The 16,736-nt window shown below is 53.2% G+C and overlaps 1 protein-coding gene across 2 annotated transcripts in view; it reads left to right on the plus strand.

Moving 5' to 3' along the window:
- Window positions 1-3,921: 3,921 nt before the first annotated feature.
- Window positions 3,922-16,736, plus strand: part of TYRO3 (TYRO3 protein tyrosine kinase) — a 42,309-nt gene continuing 29,494 nt past the window's right edge. Inside the window, exons 1-4 of one of the 2 annotated variants that reach the window (XM_055716695.1) lie at window positions 3,922-4,291; window positions 7,369-7,552; window positions 9,854-9,954; window positions 14,050-14,220. In XM_055716695.1, coding sequence (XP_055572670.1) covers window positions 4,204-4,291; window positions 7,369-7,552; window positions 9,854-9,954; window positions 14,050-14,220 — 544 coding nt within the window. In that variant the 5' untranslated portion in view covers window positions 3,922-4,203. The remainder of the gene's footprint in view (window positions 4,292-7,368; window positions 7,553-9,853; window positions 9,955-14,049; window positions 14,221-16,736) is intronic. The other variant, XM_055716696.1, reaches the window with a different exon arrangement.

A 16,736-nucleotide genomic window follows, 5' to 3' on the forward strand; every position in this document is an offset into this window, starting at 1 on the left:
ATTCTGTTTCGGTTTGATGACTGTTTTGATGTGCTGTGTTTATTTCAACTCCAGAAATAGAAACATTGGCAGTACCTGGCTAACCTGCTGCAAATGATGGCACCATCAGAAAGGTTGTTTAAATTCGTATGAGCCTATCTTTTTTAATGTAAATACTTTATGTATGATTTATGTGACATTTTCATTCTGACAGCTTGGCATTTATCGCAAAAGATAGATAACACATATGATGTGTTAGTTTATCACCTCTAAAAAAAGAATAACCATCCCAGACATGTGGAGGAACCAGGTTTGGGCTCGGGTTAATGATTGTGGTTGGGCTGGGGCCAAGCCGGATAACACTGAAACTTAGAGAAAAATCCAAACTTAGATCCACCCGACAGTGACCCCGTCCTAGTCCCCCATCTACACTGTGCCACCTACCACCCCCAGGCAGAGCTGGGATTGTTTGGGAACTAGGAAAGGATCAGGCCCGAACTCAAAGCTCAGACTCATCCCTGACTTACTTGTATTCTGAAGTAAATGCAAGTCTTTAATATGGTTCCCTGTCCCTATCTTCATTCACACAGAAAGTTAAAACCAGCACATATGGAAGATGTAAGAGCTGGAGGAGGCTGAAACTTCACGAAACAGAGAGGCTGGAATATTTCAACACAGTTGCTTTCTGAAGGAGGTGGTAGGGAGGAAGACAAGAAAGGAGAAAGGAAGAGATGGTAGGATAACATAAATTAAAAGAGAACAGAGTTCAGCTGCAGCTAAGATAATTCCCAAATGAGCAGCATAACTTGGTTATGTCAAGCTTAGCCCAGACACAGGCAGGATGAGTTTCAGTCTTCTTTTGAGCTGCTGCAGCCACCCATGGCTTTAAATACCATGTCCCAAGTCTTGGCATGGCCAGTTTGGTCCCATATGTATTTCAAGATGGAGAGTTATATTTGGGTCCTCAGAAGTGGCCATGTTAAACATTATTATTATCCAATATGAACAAGCTCTGGCAATCCCATTATTATGATGGGTTGGGCAAGGAATGGAGCCAATTTATGCCCAGATTAACCTTTCAATGTCCTCAAAAGCCCCAATATCCAGCAGCATTCAGGCTGTGTCCTTGACAAGGTTTAGAAAGCTCGGAGGGTTTCTGCTTCCTCACTCCCTGTGTTCTGGCCCAACACTGGGGCATTTCTTTGAGAAGCCACCTCCAAGCTGCAAAAGCCTTCACCCACATGGAGCTACCTCCTGTCACTTGCTGTAGCCTCTCATGGTGACTGGAAAGCTGGGAGCGGCTCCTGTGCTGGCCTGGGGCCGAATATGTCAGCTTTAGCAGATCACCTGCCCAGGAAGCACCTGGACAGCCATCCTGGCTCTACACCTTAGAGTGGGGCTTCTCCTGCAACCCTTGAATGTCACTTCATTGTCACTCTTGCCATTGCCACAGCTTCCTGATGCAGGATGAGGGATCTGTCCCTTAGCAATGGAAGCCATGGGGATAACACTGCTTTTTGAATTCCAGGTCGGAGGATGGAGCAGACACGTTCTCGAGTCCAAGTGCAAAAGCAGGCAGCTCAGTGGAAAACAGCTTGTGCAAAACTACAGGGATTCTGCATCCAGTTGCAGGCTGACTACTTCAGCGGTGGAGCAGTGGCACACACCAGCAGCTTTTGCCAGACTTTTAGGGCTATGGCTTCTCCGGGAAACAGGTGGTTTAGGGTGCTTTCTCACTGGGATAACCCATCCTTGTTCTGTTGGGTCCCAATAATTAGAAAGGGCTGAACAGCGGAGGAAGGTGAGGAAGTTCAGGAAACACTTCTCTCCCTTCTGCCTTCTCTCCCCCCTCCTCCTTCCTTTCTTCCTTTTTCCTTCTCCCTCGTCTTCAACACTGGGAATTCACCTCTTGATTATTGTGCAGCTTTTCAGGCATTTTCTAGAACGTGCCTACAATGCCCAGCAAGTCCAGTGAGATGTGACAACACACTATCACAACAGAAAAAGTAAGGAAAGGATGTAAGCCAGGAAGGCATTGGCTTATTTATAAGCCACCACTGTGCTGTGTCCTTGCGCGTGTGAGGATCAAGCACTGCCAGTGGTGTTACGGCCTGTAGAACAAAGCTACATTGTTTAATTCAGTGGCACGAGAGGCCAAGAGAGTTCATTTTTTCTTCGGTTCCTAAAAACACTTCAGATTTACCAGTTCCTTTGATTTCTGCATGGTAATATTGCACTCCTCTGTAAGTTTTCCCACAGCAGTTTGCACTCCAACTGGCAGCGCGTGCAGGATTTCGGTCCAATTCTCATATGGCTCTTCCTGCCTATCAGTGTTAACACACAGTCCTTCTCAGAAGAGCTGAAGCCAGATCCCCTACTGGGGAAAATTCCCTTTGGTCTACTGCTTCCAGTAAAGCTTCACTGTCTCACACCAGCCCAGAGCCTAGCCCATGGTGCCACAACTTTCTATTGACTGCTCCTCTTTGCAGATAAAAGCTCTTTTCCCCTCCCCCTCCCCCTTCCCCTTCCCCTCCCCCTCCCCCTTCCCCAAGCCTTTGGAAGCATCGCACATGACATTTGGAGGAAGCACAGCCTCCCTGTTGAGGCAGAGGCATGCTGCGGGCACGCAGCTTGGGGTCAAGCCTCTCCCGGCTGCTGCCTGCCAGGATGGGCCTGCCCGAGCCCCAGCGCCCGCCCGAGCCCCCTCTCCCACCCGCAGACCCGAGCGCTTCCCAAGCCCACCGGGCTGGTGCAGTGCTGTCAGCCTCTGCAACTTTACGGCTGGAAGAAAACCTTAGAAAGAAAACGCTGTAGAAAGACAGTGTTATTCTAATCGCTGTCATTTTTTTCTCATGAGACAATTAAAATCTGCAAAAGTAGCTGTTTTCTGGAAGGCACTACTGCCTTGAGTAAGCACAGGAAGGTGTGCACACGGGCTGTACGTGGGTGCATGGGGGGAACGAGCCCCGACAGCCGGTCTGCGTGAAGCTTTTGGCAAACACGGCGCAGAACCTCTCGGCCCAAGAGCCGTCGTGATCTCGATGAGAGGCGTGTCACGATTCCCTGCCCCCGAGAGCACCCAGGCTCCCCGGAGCTCGCCGGTGGTGGCCCAGCCGTCTCATGGCAGCGGCAGGCGCGGGGGAGGGACCGACACGGCCATTCCGGCCAGGAAAGCTTCCTGGCATTGCTCCAGCGCTCCCACAGAACGCACACGGGGGGTGGGGGTGATGGGAGTTTGGGAGGGAATTACACGAGCCTGTCGTGCCTCAGTTTCCCCGTCCCGGGGGATCACGCCGGCTCCCCGCACCCCGCTTCCAGCCCGGTTCCCCCGGCGCGGCAGGGGCGCGGGCAGGTGCTGCAGCCCGGCGGCGGTGGCGGAGCCGAGGTGCGCCCCGGGTGCCGCCCCGGACGGCGCCGCGCAGCCCCAGCCCGCCGCGGTCCCGCCACAGGGCCGCACCACCGCGGGTCTCCGGCCGTCCGGGACTGTCCCCACGCCGCGCCGGGCACCCCGCGGTGGCAGAGCCCGCCGCCCTCAGCCCCTCCCGCTGCGCCGCCCGGCAGAGCCTCGGCGCCGGGGGTCCCGAGGGGCCGGGCTGGCCCCCGCCGCCCCGTGCGGGGAGCGGCAGGCGGCCCGGCGTGTCCGCCCGCCGCGGTGCCCCGGCAGCTCCCGCGGATGTGGGTCACCCGCCCTCGGCTGCCCCCAGAGCCCCCCCGCCCGCCGCCCCGGCCCGCCCCCCCGAGGGTCCGGGCGCTGCGGGGGATCCCGGCCCGGGGCGGGGGCGCAGCGGGGGGGGCCGGTCCCTTTCCGGGGCGGCGCGAAGGGTCCGGTCCGTGGCAGGGGGCGGCGGGCGCCGTCATTCGCCGCTCCGGGGGCGGCGGGCGCCCGGCTCATGCATATTCATGAGCGTGATGTCAGAGGGGGAGCACAGCGCGCGGTGACCGCCCGAGAGCGCCATTTCCTGGCGGCGGCGGCGGCGGCCGGCCCCGGAGGAGCGGCGGGGCGGCGTTGCGCGCCGGCAGGGGGAGAGCGCCCGGCGGCCCGGACCCGACCGACACCCGGCGCGGCCTCCCGCCGCTCGCCCCGGCCACAAGTTTGAGCGTCCCCACAGCCTCCCGGGGCAGGCCGGCGGCGGCGCGGGGCTGCTTCAGCCGGTGCCGCCCGGGCGGGCGGTGGGAGTCCCCCGCGGCGCCGGGAGCTGGGGGGAGGATGGTGGTGCGGGAGCGATGGAGCTGAAGCGGAGCATGGCGATCCCGCGGCTCCTCTTGCTGGGACTGTGGGCTGCGGCGCTCCGGGACGTCGCCGCCGCGGCAGGTGAGAGGGGCTGGCGGCCCGCCGGGACCGGGGACGGCGGGGAGGGGCGGCGGGGCACGGCTCCCGCCCCCGGGCCGGGACGGCACTGCCCCGCCGCCGGGCAGGCGCCGGCAGACCGCCGCGGGCGGCCGCGGGGCGGGCTCGGCCCGGTGTGGCGGCCGCGGGCAGCCACAGGTGGGGGCCGGGCCGGGCCCCCCGCCCCTCCGGCCGGGCCGGCTGCGGGCGCCCGGTGCCCGGCGGGGGGCCCGAGCCGCGCGGCGCGCTGCCAGCCCGGGCCGGCCGAGCCCCGCCGCCCCGCGGGTGCCGGGCAGCGCCCCGCCGGGGGGAGCCGGGCGGCAGCGCGCTCCGGGGCGCCGTGTGCCGGCCGTGCCCCCCCGCCGGTTTCGGCCCCGGGCCGGCGGGGCGCGGCGGTGGCGGGGGTCGCGCCCGCAGCCGGGGGGTCGCGCCCGGCCCGTGGCGGCCGTGAGCGGGCGCCTTCCTCCCCTGCGCGCCCGGACCGTGCTGCCGTCCTGGGGGGCAGAATCCTCGCGGGTGGCAAGTTTAAGAATGTGTGTCCCGTCCCGTCCCCCCCCCAGCAAACAGATAGGTGGCAGATTGTGATAAGTGGTGTGTTCGTCTGCTGTCAGTTCTGTCTGACAACTGCTTGGTAAGAAATGTAATGCAATTCTATCTCCTAGCTATACATTTCAGCTCCTACAGCTCTCACAGGTAGGTTTGGAGGAACCTATTTGGAGGAGATGATTTCTTGCACTGGCAAGAATGTTATCGGATGAGAAATCGTGAGTGGGAGAGTAGGAGGGGGAATAGGTGGGAATTAAAAATCCGTACTGGCCTCCTGTGTGCTTCTTCCTGATACCTGCAGGAAGAGATGCTGCAGCTCAAACCAGACTTTTGTCAAAGACCCGTGGATCTATAAAAATTCCCCGCTCTATAGTTCTTTATTTCAGCTGATCTCAATGGAGGGATTACACTCGGGCAATGTGGAGAATTAGAATTCAGCCTGAACGCTCGTACTGTGTGTTAATTTCCTACATCATTAATTCGCATGGGAGCTGAAAACCATAAAGGGTCTCTAACAACGCTTCTTTGTTTAATTTGTGGCTAACTCTTGCAGCAGGACAGTCTGAGGGAAGCTGAGTAGTTTGCTTTTCCATGAAGGCACCTGGAATGAAGTGTCTTTCAGGCTGTGCGTGCGTTCAGCAGCCTGGCTACATCAGTTTTCTCTAACGCAGAGAGAGCTGCTGTGCAGCTTTTGTGTTTTCTGCCAGTATGGTGAGTGGTGGAAGGGAGGATGCTCTCTGACATGCACTGGAACCTGTCATTTGTGTTACAGATGAGTTAAGTTATGCAAGGTTTGATCATCCTCACCCAAGGTGATTAAATCCTTAGCCCAGCAGGCGAGCTGTAGCAACTGAACTAAAGGGATCATCTTACCAGTTTTCCAGTGCTCTCTGTGAATTTGCTAAATTAATAACAGCAGATAGAAGGGCAAAAGACAGTGTGGGAAACCAGCTGTTAACAGGCTGGGGGATCTCATTAAGGAAAGCAATAAAGTCCTTCTGGCTGTGTTCTGGGATTACTACCGGACTGCTGGCACTCTGCCGGGTACCGGCTGCCAGAGGCAGAGCACTGACTGGTCCTGTGGCGTTGGGTCCCCCTTCTTCCAGCTGTTACAGCTGTGCTGCACGCCCCGCTGCTGCTCTGCCCTGGGAGATGGTGCCCATGAACCAGGGTGGCGGTTCGGCAAGAAGGGAGGTGGCACATGAGAAATCTTGGTATTTGATCACTGGTAAGGGTGTAACTAGAGTTCAAGACAACAGGGCTGCTTACTTAGCAGCACTCTGGGTTTCACAAGCGGTGTTTTTCTGCCTGGCTGTGCAGGCTAGCAAGGCATCCTGCGGGAAGCTGACCAGCCGGGGAAATGGGTGAAGTTGTAACATACTGTGATACCTAGCCAGGCTAGAGTGGTGGAGTCATATTTTTTCTGAATGATGTGGAGGCCACTGACGGGGCGTAATATTGAACTAGGCTAGACCTGTTCTGGTCTCTGTCCTGTGCCGCTGCATAGGAAGTGGTCGCTCTCCCTAACAGAACTAGCTTTATGTTTATTTTCCACCTTCCTGCTTTCCCACAGTCTCCTTTGATCCCCTGGTTCCTCCTTTACATGCCTTTCTTTTCTTACTTAAATGCACTTACATAGTTGGCTTCTGTGTTTTCTCATGGTAACACATTCCATATATTCGCTTCTGCTTGAGGGAAACACTCCCCATCCACCCACGCATGTAACAGCGCTCCGGGCCAAATTCTGATCGCTTCTGTGTCAGTGTAAACTCGAGCAGCTCCACCAACTGGGGCACTGCTGCTTTGGGGTTGCCACTGTATAGCTCTGGGTACAACCTGGTCCTTTGGCTGGACTGAAGGGTCAGGGAGGCTCATTTGAGCGCACACCCACATCGCACAACAGAAATATCTGTTCTGTAAACAGTTCCGCTCCTCGGCGGGGTGTGCTGTGGAAAAGGCTTTGCTTTCATGGGTTTTGCAAATTGCAGAGAAGCTTTCTGTAATGCAGAGGAGCCATGTACGCTGAATAATGAGACATAACTGATTCTTTCTCATATCCCAGCTCTTTATAAATGCATACAATGGAGCAAGCCTGATGATTTCTTAGCAGCGCAGGAACACCATAACTGAAATTCAAGCCTGGGGAAAAGAGGGAGGTGCGGTACCATGTTGAGCGAATGCGCTTAGCACCGCTGGATCACTGGCACGGCGAAGCTCCCGGCCTTTCTGCCTGGCTCTGCCTGGGCACTGCTCTGCAGAAGCTCACCCTGCTGTCACATGAATTGAAAAAAGCCCCGTGTACGCACTAAGCCACCACTCCTCTCCAGCAGTTGCGCTTTCGGTGCTTGCCTTTGACTATCGCTTAGCAGGCCCAGTAGAGCAGTGCTGAGACTAACAGACCCCTCTGCAGCGTGTGCTGGTAGGGTATGTAATTCCAGACCACCAACCTAGAGTAATTTGCTGTACTCCAACCCCCCTTCTTCTGGGGGTGGGGCGGAGTAGTATTTTTTTTTTAGGTATGAAATTTACAGGATCTCCAATCAAATTAAAGGTGTCCCAGGGTCAACCCGTGAAACTAAATTGCAGCCTCGAGGGAATGGAAGATCCCGAGATGTTGTGGATCAAGGACGGAGCAGTGGTGCAAAGCGTAGACCAGGTGTACATTCCAGTAGATGAAGAACACTGGATCGGCTTCCTCAGGTACAACAGATGCAGAGAAGGAAGAATATCGCGGAAACTATTGCACAGTTTTCTGCTGTCAGCTATATCTATGCGACTGCAGTGCCCTCAACAGTGCAGGGCCCTTAGGGCTGCAGCTCAGCGCGTGACAAGGGCATAACTGAGAGCAGAACTGAAGCCACTGAGGGCTGAGATTTTATGCACTAGAACCGTATCGGTTTCCTGACTACTGTGGTGACAGGTGCTTTGCTAATGCTTGTGATGCTTGAGATGTGACTTCAAGGTGAAAGGATGTTCTTGCCTTGTTTGTTCATCTTGTTCTGCCGTGCAGCAGGAAGACTAAGGTCTGACTTTTATATAAATAGGTTTTTCTCTCTCGTACTCATTCCGTTCTCTTACTCTCTCTCCTGAGCTGTCTGTCTGCCTGTAGGGTGAGGATTGTTTATCTGAAACGAGGACAACATCCCAGGACTACATCCCCTTCCTTTCTTTGGGGAGGAGTGTGTGTCACCTGAACCATCCCAGAGTCATTTTGCAGAGACTTCACCGATACATTTAGACTACCTGGTATCAGTCCTGCCCCGCTCAAGTGGTGCAAAAACTCCTCCGCAAAGCAGCTCTCTGTGCCTTTATTTCAGCAGCAGGGGATGTCAGCTAGTTCTGGGAGTACGGAGTTAAACAAGACCCAGAGTTCTGCTCTGGCTTTTCCTATGCACAGAGAGCTTGTGCAAGCAAACGTGCCATCACCGTGAGGGCTCAGAACTGTGACTGACTGAGAGTCACTCTTCCCTGAGCTCCAGCTTCGTCTCCTATTAGGTTTCTTGGACTGACATTGCACAGAGTCTCCAATTCCTGCAACTAAAAGTCTCTGTGCTAAAAGCTTGTCTGTAAGAAACATTTTGATGAGAGAAAAAAAAAAAATCTGTGTCCAGTAAAACTACTGTATAACATCGTTTTGTGGAAACTGTGTGTCTTGAAACGATACTATTTATTTCCCCACAGTTCCACTGGTTGACTCTCTTTGCCCCTCACGATCTCTCAGCCTGATCTTTCTCACCTCTTGTTTTCCTCCACTGAGAACTTTCTGCAGCACCAGGGCTAAGTTAGGGTGCTAAATCTAGATGTGTCCATATCTTTTTTTTTTTTCCTCCTTTTTCCTTTCTTCTCCTAAAGTGTTCATTTCTACCACCCACTGTGTGACTCTGCTGTGATCGCTGTGTTTCAGAACATGCGGCTGGATGGGCAGGACAGCTGATGCCATTTGAAGGTACAGCTCTGAAAATCAGGCTGTAGTGGGTCCATTCTGTGCATTTCAGCAAACACTCTCCCTGTTCTGTCTTCCTTCCTGAGACATTCTTCCCCTTCCCCACGGTGGGCTGCTAGCCTTAGAAAGGTGGGCATCAGAGATCTGCTGAGGGCCCCTGCATGGCAGCAGGCGCATGGCTGCACGTCCCGCGGTGGGCAGTCGACGTTTGTATGTTGACAGGCGCTCAGAGCCGCACTGGTGCCTTTGATAGCTGAGACCTTGTCGCTTTGGGACCAGATTCTGCCCTTACTCGCCATGCAGTGAGGACACCGCAGGTTTCCAGCGGTGGAGCAAGGTGCAGAATTTCTGCCCTGACTTGGAGGCCGACGACTCGAATGCTGCTCAGTCCCTGTGGCTGCCTTGCCCTGCTCAGATGCATGTTCTCAGAAGGGGAGCTGTTTCTGAGCCAGGGAGGACGCAGAAGAGTCTGCAGGGTGAAGTCCTGTGCTGGAGTAGGCTGGCGTGGCCCCTTGAAATCACCAGTCAGGAGGTCCAAAGACCTTTGCAGTGTGAGGCGGTCTTGGGATAAGAATGTCACTGAGCGCAGTCGAGGCGAGGGGGGGCCCTTTTCTGACCCACCTGCTCCTGTGTGAGGCTGTCACCAGCCCTGTCACCTAACCGAGGCCAAACAGCCGGGCTCCCCGGAGGATGGGGATTTGGAGTTTGCTGCCAAGCTGCCGCTCTTGAAGGCTAGCTAGAATCACAATTCAGAATCGAGATGACCAACCCTTTCCAATCCTCAAAGGACACAAATGACGGGTTTTCTGCAAGGACGTTTTGGAGGAAGGCTGGCTGCTCTGCTGAGGATTCCCTCTGCCCACTGTTAGAGGAGCCTTCCATCTCCGCTGTTCTGCCGTACGCTTTGTGCTGGCTGGCTGTTGCCCTCCTCCCTGGAGCTGGCTGTGTCTCAAGGGGTGTTTTCCATGCATCTGGTTTGCCAAACTCTGGAGGGTCCTTTGGGGCAAAAACATGCTTTATCCACGTAAAATATCGATATGGCTTTTGACTTTTTTCAGCTTGAAATCCGTCGAGCGGACAGATTCTGGGAAGTACTGGTGCCAGGTTGAGAACGGGGGGAAGAAGGAAGAATCACAGCAAGTGTGGCTCATAGTGGAAGGTAAGGAGGAGTAGTAGTGCCGATTTCCTTCCAGGGCTGACCCACCGACGTGCTCTAGGTGGAAGTGGTGAGAACAGATTGCTCCAGCAACAGGCTTCTTGGCTCTGAACCGTTGCTGCTAACTGCAGTGAGATGGCTGCAGGGCAGGAGTAAGAAATAGGAGAGTAGCTTCAAGGAAAGGAGCTGTCAGTTCGTGACCTTCTGTTTTTATTTTGGCATGTTAGGAAATGAGATCCTTTCGTGCACACACGTTTCTTTCCAGCCCCTCAATCCACTGTTGCTTTCATCTCCAGGTAATTCAGAGAGTGATGGCATAGTTCAGGTTGAAAGGGATCCATGGGGATCCTCTGGTCCAACCCACTTTTCCAAGCAGTGTTGCAGCTTGGTTCTGTGTATCATCAGCCGAACGGGTCTTTGAGGGCAAGGTACAGCTTTAGCCCAGTTCTGAGTTTCGGGAGAAGCGCTGTACATCAGCGCTTCGTAGATGTGACTGTTCCATGTGGCACTGTGTTGTCCAGTCTTGTCTGGTAAAGAATCACTTCTACATGGTTGCCCCCAGTTCGCCCAAGGCAAGTTGGGTTGGTGGCTTCTTGCTGTGTCTCTACTTCCATTTCCCTTGACCCATGATTGTGTTGGAACCTCAGAAGCTAGCAATCGTAGGACGGCTTAACTTTTAGTGAGGAAGATGACAGGAACAGGACATTTGCAGCAAGAAGTGGCTTTTTGGATGTAAGCGGTAACATTTTGGACCAGAGCTGAATCGACAGTCTTAAAGGGGGGGAGCAGGGAGGGTGTCATGGGAGGTAGCGCGGTCTGGGTGTTTTACAGCAAAGGTCTCATGCAGAGCCACAGAAACGTTCGTAGCAGTTCTCACAGGAAGAGGAATGCTTACCTGCTGCCTTCCACAAATCCCGGGCTCTTGTCCACCCATATTTTCAGATGCAGTTTCGACTGGAGAGTATGGTTTACAGCTTGACATGCTCTCTGTTGTGCAGCGTTGCCACTTCTATTCCAGTTACTGCAGCCCGCTCCAGAGGTGGCTGCCTTTGCCCGGTGGGTGCGTTAGGAGCGGTTGGGTAGCTCCATCTGAAACACCAAGGCAAAAAATATCAGTGTCACAAAAAAACACTGCAGCTAGGGGAGGGAGAGTGTTGAGAGTAAAGGCCAAAGCTTACAGTGGGAGCACAAGCTAAAAAAATGCAACTAATCACCTTTGTGAGAAAAGCGAGTGTGGCAGAAGCTGGTTAAACTTGAACCGAGCATCTACTCGTGTGGAATGAGAGTTGGTGGAAAAAATTTAAAAAATAACAGGTAGTGATGAGGGGTGGGGTTTTAAAAATCTGTCAGCTGCTAGGATAAGAAAATGCCAGGGAATGCAAAAGGCTATCAGTCCCACCGTCACAGTTACCTCTGTACGGGTTTCTTCCCTGGGCATGCCAGCTTTGTCTGGAAGTGGTTGCCGTACTGGTAACAACTGTTGTTCTCTTTGGCAGAGAGAGGATCTTTACTCTGGTCACTTGTAGCCTTCAGTAGGGGCTGACGCCCTTCAGTGTGCCACACAAACCAAGTGTGGGCTACTGGTGATCTAACTTAAAATGAGCTGGAGTGGATTTCTGTGCAGTCTAGTATCTGCCTGGAGATCCACTTAGGTAGTTCATATCAGGCAGAGTTTGTAGTGGTGATACTGGAACTATCTTTGTAATACAGCTGAAATGTTTGATCCTATGAAATGCTCCTCAGAATTTATAAAACCAAAACGATTTTCAAAGTGTTTCCTGGTTTAGAAACTAGACGCTGGCCTTACCAAGAACGTGATAGCATTTGGTGCCTGGAGAGGTAATCCAAGGCATGCTGTGGAGTGGGACCATCTGAAAAATAAGGATTATATTTCTTACAGAACTTTCCTTCTGAAATTGCAGCTCTGACTGTGTGGCTGTTCCCAGTAGCCCCTGTTGTAGCTACAGTCTACAGCCTAAGCCACATCCGTATGGACATGTGCCCCTGAATTAACGCTGTCTAAAAAGTGAGCTGCAGGAAAAAAAAAAATCGGCGCTGTCAGTTGGATGCCGGCTTGGAACAGGGAATAGACAGACTCATTTCCTTGCTGCTTTGCCACTGATTTTCCTGGCTGTTGGCTGCTCAGTGCCTCCATGGTGCATCTGTGGCAGGGGGGTGCTGGCACTCAACCCCTTGTACCAGGAACTGGGGGCTAAATGTGTCGCAGGCAGCGAGGTACCCAGGTGTTGTACGTACGGGGCCAGCGCAAGTTCACCCTGCGCTGGGTGAGTCAGCCGCACTCCCTTAACTATGGGAGTTTTTAATTGTGGTCCTGTCTGATCTGGTTAGCTACGCCCGAAGTGGGAAAACCTGCCGAGCTGGGCCAGATGCTCTGGAAAGGCTACCTTGGGTGCCACGGCGGAGGGACAGCAGGCAGGGGTCCCGCTCATCGGCAGAAGAAATGGTGGTGTTTTCCCTTCTAGTCTTCCCTGGAGAAGGAGGGCAAAGCAGGTGGGGGTGTCACAGCTAGTACCTGGAAAGTTTACTCACCCTTATTGTTAATGTGTGACTGCAGTAAAAAATGAGTATGTAAGCAAGAATGAGTAGTGAATTATGATGACTGATACAGCTGTCCTGAGCATTAGCCTTGGCACAGATAGGCACCATCATTCCTGAAAGAGAGCTATTTTTAGACCTGTTGCAGTTCTTGTTAATTTACTTGCCGCTGTGGCAAGAAGGCAGGGAATGTGTGAAGGAGCTGCCACCTGAAAGGCACAAACATGGATGGGGTGGTCAGCAAAAGGCCGAGACCAGCACTTCCAGCTGGAGTGCCCGGGAAGCGTCAAGCATCAGGCTTCTGAATCCCTGTTTAGGCACCTACTTAAGTGCCTGCTGTTGGAGGTGCTCAGCATCTGCCCCGCCAGCTGGGGCTCTCGTCCCTGGCCGGGGACAGCCACTGTGCTTTAGGGATGTCAATGCACGGCGTTGTCGGTTCCTCTGTGTCTGTGAGGCAGCAGATCGACAGTTTCCAGAACATGCTTTCTCCAGCTGAGAATCCCTCGTTTTGGTGTAGGCGCAGTTGGTAGCGGCTGTGCTTGAGGCCCAAAGTTTTGAGTGTAAAAGGGAACTCGGCATCTCTCTAGGCCTCCAGCTCCTCCACCAGCCAACAGAAGCATGTGCTGGCTTTTTTCTTTTTTTTCTTTTTTTTTTTTTTGTGTGAATTTTGCGTTACGGTTTGGAGCACTGAAACCACAAGAGTTTTGGCATTGTCCGTAAGAGGAACCACATCTCTTGGATGTGTGGCGTTATCCTCGGGTCTCGCCACTTAGCGATGCCCCGAGGCGGTAAGTGTCACAGCTGCGTTTTGCTCCCTGTGGGCTTGATCTGAAGCCTGTTGTGCCAAGCAGGAGTTGTTCCGCAGTGGGGAACAGGTAGTTACCGAAAGAGCTGTGTCTGTGGATAGCCTTCAGCTCTGAAACACATTACCCCCAAGTCCAAGGCAGCCTGGTTCTCGTGGTGACGGAGCGTGCTGGAAGGTGGCTCCAGTCAATTAAGCTGTGGAGAGAGCACTGTAAATGATCCCAGCCTCGCACCGGGGGGGATCCTTTCCTCATTCCTGGGCTTGTTACAGCTGCTGGTTCAACACATTCACAAGCTGCAGTTTATAATGCATGGCAAGAAGCACCTGCAGCAGGATTAGGTGTCTTTTAAAGTGGTGTCTGCCACCGCTGAAGTTATTGACTGTTGCCTCTTTAAACTCCAGTCTCTCCAGCTGAAAAATTGAGCAGGTACTGCTGCTAAAAGCTACTACATAGGGGAGTCTTGGAGGAGACTCGGTGGAAGAGGTTTTTCAAAGGCATTTTGGGAAGCAAGCAGTCTTTTCTGACTTCTTCTAAGCGGGAGTGCATAGACATTCATGCCCTGAGGCAATCCAGCATACCTGAACCTTGGTTCTTGTGAAGGGCTTAGAGGGAGTCGGGTTAGGCACAGGGGCAGAGGGCAGATGGGTGTCCAGTGTTGGGCACTGGTATTAGTGGAAATAAAGAAGAGATGGAAGGAGTCTCTCCAGTTATTATCACTTGTCTGTTGCTTTTCTAGGTGTGCCCTACTTTACTGTGGAACCTGAGGATGTGTCCGTGTCCCCTAATGCCCCATTTCATATGGCCTGTGCTGCTGTTGGTCCCCCTGAACCAGTGACAATTGTCTGGTGGATGGGAGACTCTAGAGTGGGGCTTCCAGACATCTCCCCCTCCATCTTAAATGTGTCAGGTAAGGCTGCTGCCAACGCAGGGGATCGCTTTGAGCATCAGAAGAGGAGAGCGCTCTTCTGATTGTGCCAAGTAGTGCTGGGTAGCCACGTAGTGTGCGAATGGTATTTGGCTGTACACGGAGGGCTGAGAGACCACGACCACGTACAAACCAGATCATCTTGAGGGGTGATAGTTGCTGTGTATTTTCTGCTGGCTTGAGGCATGCAGGCTCTTACAGAGCTTGGGTGGGGCTGGCACTGCAGTAAAGATGCTGCTGGAGAGGTGATGCATTGGGTGCCTCTTTTGGTCCACCTCGTGAAGGGCGTTCATGATTTTACTAAGTGACTCTGGTGACAGTTTGGCTTGGAAATCTCCAGGGATTCACATGTTACAGATGCCAAATCCTCCTTCTGTGCACAGCCATGGCACACGCTGCTTGCCGCTCTCTTGCCTTCCTGCTCTGCCATCTCTTCTTGTAGGCTTGCTGAATGCTCTTGTCATTGAAACGTGACCACCTCATGTAATCGTTTGACACTAGTTCTGGAGTGGTTGTGTTGGTGCTGCGGTCGGCTGGTTGGTACCCTCAGAGACCGAGGCTGGCCGCAGAGCGGGCCCTGGGTGCGTGGCGGCAAGGCTGCCTTCTCCAGCAGCGTCAGCCGAGGAACGTGGGAGCCAGCCCGTGGTCAGGGCTCTCCGCAGCCCAATTCCAGGGAAGGGTGGTGTGTACCTGTCAGGACCTGACCACAGCTGTTCTTGTAGTTACCTCCTAAAGGTAACTTTATTCTAGTTAGTTGTCCAACAGCTTTGTGTTACTTCTTCTCTTTGCTGCTGTGTTATTATTCTCGGCAGCCCTGAGCCAAAGTTGAACTAGCTATTTAGAAAGAAGTGGTTTTACGACTTCAGTCATCTCAGGGGCCTCTTCATCAGCGTTAGTACTGTTACACCCAGGGGGGAGTTTCTGCCTGTATGTCTGTGGCCGTCCTTTGAGCTATCCAGTTCTATTCAGCCTTCGCTTAGAACCTAATGTACACGCGAATCAAAACCTGGTTTGTGATTGGCAATGGTTTTATCATCCGCTCCCTCTCTTAAGCTGTTCCAAGCTGGAAGTGAAAACTGCTCCCTTACGATATAATCTGCCTGTTGAAATGGAAACTGCAAAGATTGATAGTCGGGAGGGGAAAGACAATAAAACCAGTAAGTCTTCCTTCCTCCCTCCACTGAACTCCTCCCACAGTGCCTCATGAAACCTCTGTCACTGTGGGGCAGTGGCATGGAGGCCTGAAGAAGGGCATCTGCTCCTTGTGATTCTCTACATGAATTGTTGTTACGTATATATATTTTGTCACCAGCACCTTCCTTTGCCCCTTTCAGTGTTTTTTGGAAGGTCCCTTGGGCATATCTTGTCTTTGCAATGGGAAAAATGTAGCAGGACACAAACTGCATGGTCAAATTGCCAAAACAGATAAAAAAAGACAGTTGGTAAGAAAACAAGCAATGCTAGCTAAAGGAAGTACCAAACTGGGAAGAAAATAATAATAAAGTGCTGGCCAGAAAGCAAACACTTATAAGGATCAGCAAGCAGTTGGTTTGGTAAAAGGCAGGTTGTATTTGGAAAGCGGTGCTGGCAGTGCTGCTAGAGAACAAGGAGATCTTGGTTTGTGGTGTGTTTTGTGTTTTCCTCAGGGCAGGGCTGTGTTTGGTTCTCTCTTTGGGACGTGCCTACCACGTCAGGTGCTGTTCTGCTCTGCTGCCTGGCCTTCAGCCTGCTGGCAGCATTTTCCTCTGGTTCACTGGGGTGAGTGGAAGAAGCTGAAATACTTTGCTCTTTCATTTTCCTAGCAGTCCCTCCTCCCCTCCACTGCACCTTCTTTGCAATGCCGCTAATCTCAGGCTTGGGAGATGAATCAAAGGGCAAACGGAGACACTGTGCAAGCTGCTCCACGCAGCTCTGAAATCTTTTTCCCTCCTAAACCATATGCCCACAGTGTGCCAGTCCTTAAGTTTTCACAGAGCCCTGTAAGGCAACTGGGGGCCAAGGCAAATGAAAACTTATCTCCAGGTGAAAACACTTCTCCAGACAGCTATGCAAATCTGTCTCAATTCTGATTAATTAGCAATTCCTATATGCACCTTGGAGCAGCCGGACATCAGTATGATGCCATGTTGAGGCCCTGTGGGATGGATGGATTCTCACAGAAGATAGGGAGCGTAATCCTCACTTGTGTCACCCCTGGAAAGTGCCTCAGTGCTGATGCAGTAGCATTATGCTTCGGCTTGTTTTGTGCATCTTCAAAAGTTGGATGCCAGGTGAGGGACGAGTGGGCATTAGCTTGACATCAGCAGCATCTGGTTGGAAGCTCACCTGGGCTTGTAGCCCAGTTAGAAGATGGCTGTTGCTCAGGTGCGAGCTGAGGTCCAGAGCGCTGGGCACTGTGTAAGCTCATGGTTCAGCACCATCCTTGCTCCAAAGATGCTCACCAGAATGTGAGAAGTGGACATCTACTAACTGAGCACCGCGAGCTGCTGTTCTGCCAG

The sequence above is a fragment of the Falco cherrug genome, chromosome 7 (genome assembly GCF_023634085.1).
Source record: "Falco cherrug isolate bFalChe1 chromosome 7, bFalChe1.pri, whole genome shotgun sequence".
Lineage (NCBI taxonomy): Eukaryota > Metazoa > Chordata > Aves > Falconiformes > Falconidae > Falco > Falco cherrug.